Source organism: Trichechus manatus, unplaced genomic scaffold, assembly GCF_000243295.1.
Source record: "Trichechus manatus latirostris isolate Lorelei unplaced genomic scaffold, TriManLat1.0 scaffold00080, whole genome shotgun sequence".
NCBI lineage: Eukaryota > Metazoa > Chordata > Mammalia > Sirenia > Trichechidae > Trichechus > Trichechus manatus.
Window position 1 is genome coordinate 7,198,656 of NW_004444016.1, and position 3,693 is coordinate 7,202,348.

At 40.4% G+C, this 3,693-nt stretch overlaps 1 protein-coding gene across 1 annotated transcript; it reads left to right on the top strand.

Annotated features, from left to right (window-relative positions):
- Positions 1–3: 3 nt before the first annotated feature.
- Positions 4–2,537, top strand: PURA (purine rich element binding protein A; the record flags this gene model as incomplete). Its single annotated transcript, XM_023735515.1, has 1 exon — positions 4–2,537. A coding segment is annotated over one exon (825 nt), but the record flags the coding sequence as incomplete, so codon positions are not given.
- Positions 2,538–3,693: the final 1,156 nt, after the last annotated feature.

A 3,693-nucleotide genomic window follows, 5' to 3' on the forward strand; every position in this document is an offset into this window, starting at 1 on the left:
GGCGGGGCCCCTGGGGGGCTGCAGCACGAGACGCAGGAGCTGGCCTCCAAGCGGGTGGACATCCAGAACAAGCGCTTCTACCTGGACGTGAAGCAGAACGCCAAGGGCCGCTTCCTGAAGATTGCTGAGGTGGGCGCGGGCGGCAACAAGAGTCGCCTCACTCTCTCTATGTCAGTGGCCGTGGAGTTCCGCGACTACCTGGGCGACTTCATCGAGCACTACGCGCAGCTGGGCCCCAGCCAGCCGCCCGACCTGGCCCAGGCTCAGGACGAGCCGCGCCGGGCGCTCAAGAGTGAGTTCCTGGTGCGCGAGAACCGCAAGTACTACATGGATCTCAAGGAGAACCAGCGTGGCCGCTTCCTGCGCATCCGCCAGACGGTCAACCGGGGGCCCGGCCTGGGCTCCACGCAGGGCCAAACCATTGCGCTGCCCGCGCAGGGGCTCATCGAGTTCCGTGACGCTCTGGCCAAGCTCATCGACGACTACGGAGTGGAGGAGGAGCCGGCCGAGCTGCCCGAGGGCACCTCCTTGACTGTGGACAACAAGCGCTTCTTCTTCGATGTGGGCTCCAACAAGTACGGCGTGTTTATGCGAGTGAGTGAGGTGAAGCCCACCTACCGTAACTCCATCACCGTGCCCTACAAGGTGTGGGCCAAGTTCGGACACACCTTCTGCAAGTACTCGGAGGAAATGAAGAAGATTCAAGAGAAGCAGCGGGAGAAGCGGGCTGCGTGTGAGCAGCTCCACCAGCAGCAGCAGCAGCAGCAAGAGGAAACCGCCGCTGCTACCCTGCTGCTGCAGGGTGAGGAAGAAGGGGAAGAAGATTGATCAAACTGAATGGGGAAAAAAAACCCACACACTGCATACACACACACACACACAGCCACACACACAGAAAATATACTGTAAAGAAAGAAAATAAAAAGTTAAAAAGTTAAAAAAAAAAACAACTGTTAAACTCCAAGGGAGCACCACCCACAGAACCTCCACCAACTGACAGTTTCTCTTCTTGACTTGCCACCCATCGCTGGATGTTGTCCACTTTATCCACCATATAAAACAGTAAGCAGCTGCTAAAAACAAACAAAAAAAAATACAAAAAGTAATAACATTATATGAACTGTGTTTCCTACTTGATTAAAAATATAAAGAACTGAGTGTTTATTTCCCTAATTAACCGAGAACTTTTGTACACGTTTAAGCTATTATTATTAAAAGTGTTTGCAAAATGGTCAAGATTATAATATTGCTGAATTATATAAAAGTCCTTTTCATGTTGAGCTAACATTTGACTTTAGCACAAAAAAGAGATATTTTAGAACACGTAAAATAATATTTTTAGTTTTTCTCATTTTGTTACCAAATTTCAAACCTTACATGGAGGCTATTATAGTATATTTGACACCCTATATACCTGTGATTAGAGATGTGTATATATATGAGGGCTAGGCATGCTGTGTGTCTGAGCTTTGTCTAAATGTTATGCAGAAGTTTGTAGAGTTAAAGGTACGTAGGTTTAATTCATGCAAGGTAAACAATAAGTGCTCTCTTTTATACAATATGCATTGCATCTGGACCTTAAACATAAAAATGGTCAGTGAAACTTCTGTGAACATGAAGAAATTATTAAAAAAAGGTATTTAAATGAAATTTGCTAAGTTGTGATTTTTACGGTTTGAACCAAAGTTACTCAAATAGTAAAAGGAAAAAGAGAAAGAAAGAAAAAGGAAATCTCCCATAATATTTTTCTGCATCTGTTTGCTTTGACTGAGTAGGCGTTTTGTCATTCTTGTGTATATGAGATGTACTTTTATCGTTCATAATATATTTTTTTTATTATGTGTAGAAAGATTTTAAAAACCTAACTAACGTGCAGCAATTTCCAGTGAACCTGTACTTGGACGTCAGGTAATGAGTCTATTTGTGGTCACTAGCACTGTCTCCTAAACTTGTAAGAGATCTGAAGCTATCCTTTGATTTTTGCCAGTGCTATTAACTTATGTAGACCTGTTAAAAAGCAGAGCAACGCAATTATAGAGTTATCCTACTGAGCCATGGATTCTGAGTTTCATTTAAAAGTGAAAGCCAAGTTGGTGTATGTAAAAGATTTCCATGTAGCTGTGGTGCTAGTTATTACTGGCTACATTATATGCTAAGTGTATTTGTGTTCCCCAAGTGTACAAGCCTTCTATCAAAAGTATATTCTGTAACTCTTATATTCCAGGTGTAGGGTATGAAAATGCAAGTTTAGGAGAGCACTTTACCAAGCCGGTGTCCTCCAGACTGAAATTGTTTGTAACGCTAGTCTTTTACAGGTTTTCATTTAAAGATGTTTGTGTGCTTTTAATTGACGACTAACTTCTTGCTGCTGTATAGTAAAATATTAATATATTTTTATCATTAAACTGCTGCATGACTATCATCTTTGAGTGAAGAGAAAATGTTATAAAAAAAGATGCCTTAAACAGTACATTTTGGTTTGGAATTCTGTAGAAAGTATTTTGGTAAAAAAAAAAAAAAAAAAAAAAAAAAAAAAAGGGGCCTTGTCTGACATAGAGAGTTTTGGAGATGGAATTGTTTCTTGGCAAATCCAGCCTTATAGATCTAACTGCTGTATGTAGAAGACACCACCTGTAGGAGCTGGAAGGTATCAGTGCTTCTCATATTGTAAAGCATTGGCCTAGGAAAGTGAAACAGTTGTCTGTCTTGAAGGATTTTTTTTTTTCTTCTGCTGGTCTTTGAATTTTGATTTGATATTTTTAAGCTCCCTGGTTGAGTGTGTTGTCTTTGTTTTTGAGATCTACTGTATGTGTTGAATAACAAGCTATTTCCATTGTACTGTGCATTTTCCCATTAAATTGTTTGCTTTTAATATTCATACAATGTTAAATATGAGGTGACCGTACAATAGTTAGGAATTTCTTTACTTACAAAATCACTGGAAATGATTAAATTGCTTTTCCCCTTCCCCCAAGGTACATTTTTCTTATTTCCATATAGTAAAGTTGAGCTTTTACAGTGTATAATGTGACATTTGGAATGCTTATCAATTGCATGTAAACATTAATAACCTGCACTTTTTTGTCTTAAGGTTTGTTGAGCTGTTTTGTTCACTGTACTTTAACTGTGATATGGAAAAGACTGCATTCTCTGTGCTGTTACTAGTTAGGAAAAAGAATTGCTTTGATTTTGTCTCTTGTTTACTATAGCTTTTTAAAGTTAAGCCTTGTACTACAGGTTGTTGGAGTACTCCTGGATAGTGTTTCATAGTAGCCAGCAATAAGTAGTGCAGGTCAACAAAAACACAGCAAACTTAGGCAAAGTGTCCTTTACTTTGAGATGCAAGTTCTTTCATGAGGTTTTCTTTAGGGTCAGAGTTACCTAAAAAGTAAAGCCTCTCTTACCTGTAGACTTCTGATTCTGCTTGGAATCCTACCGGATCAAGAAGCACATGTATTGTGCAATTGTATTTACACTATAACAGTTGAACACAGTCTTATTAAGATTTTGAAACCAGTGTCTGATTTGTGGTCAGTGGGTTTAAAAAGAAATCCCCATGCAGATCTTTTAAGACTTAAGAGGTGATCATAGAAAAGACTAAGTGACTGTAAAGATGCTCATTTTTGCATCTCACTTTACCTCCCCAAGCACCCTCCCAACCTTCCCTTCTCACCTCTCCAGTTTCATCCTTTC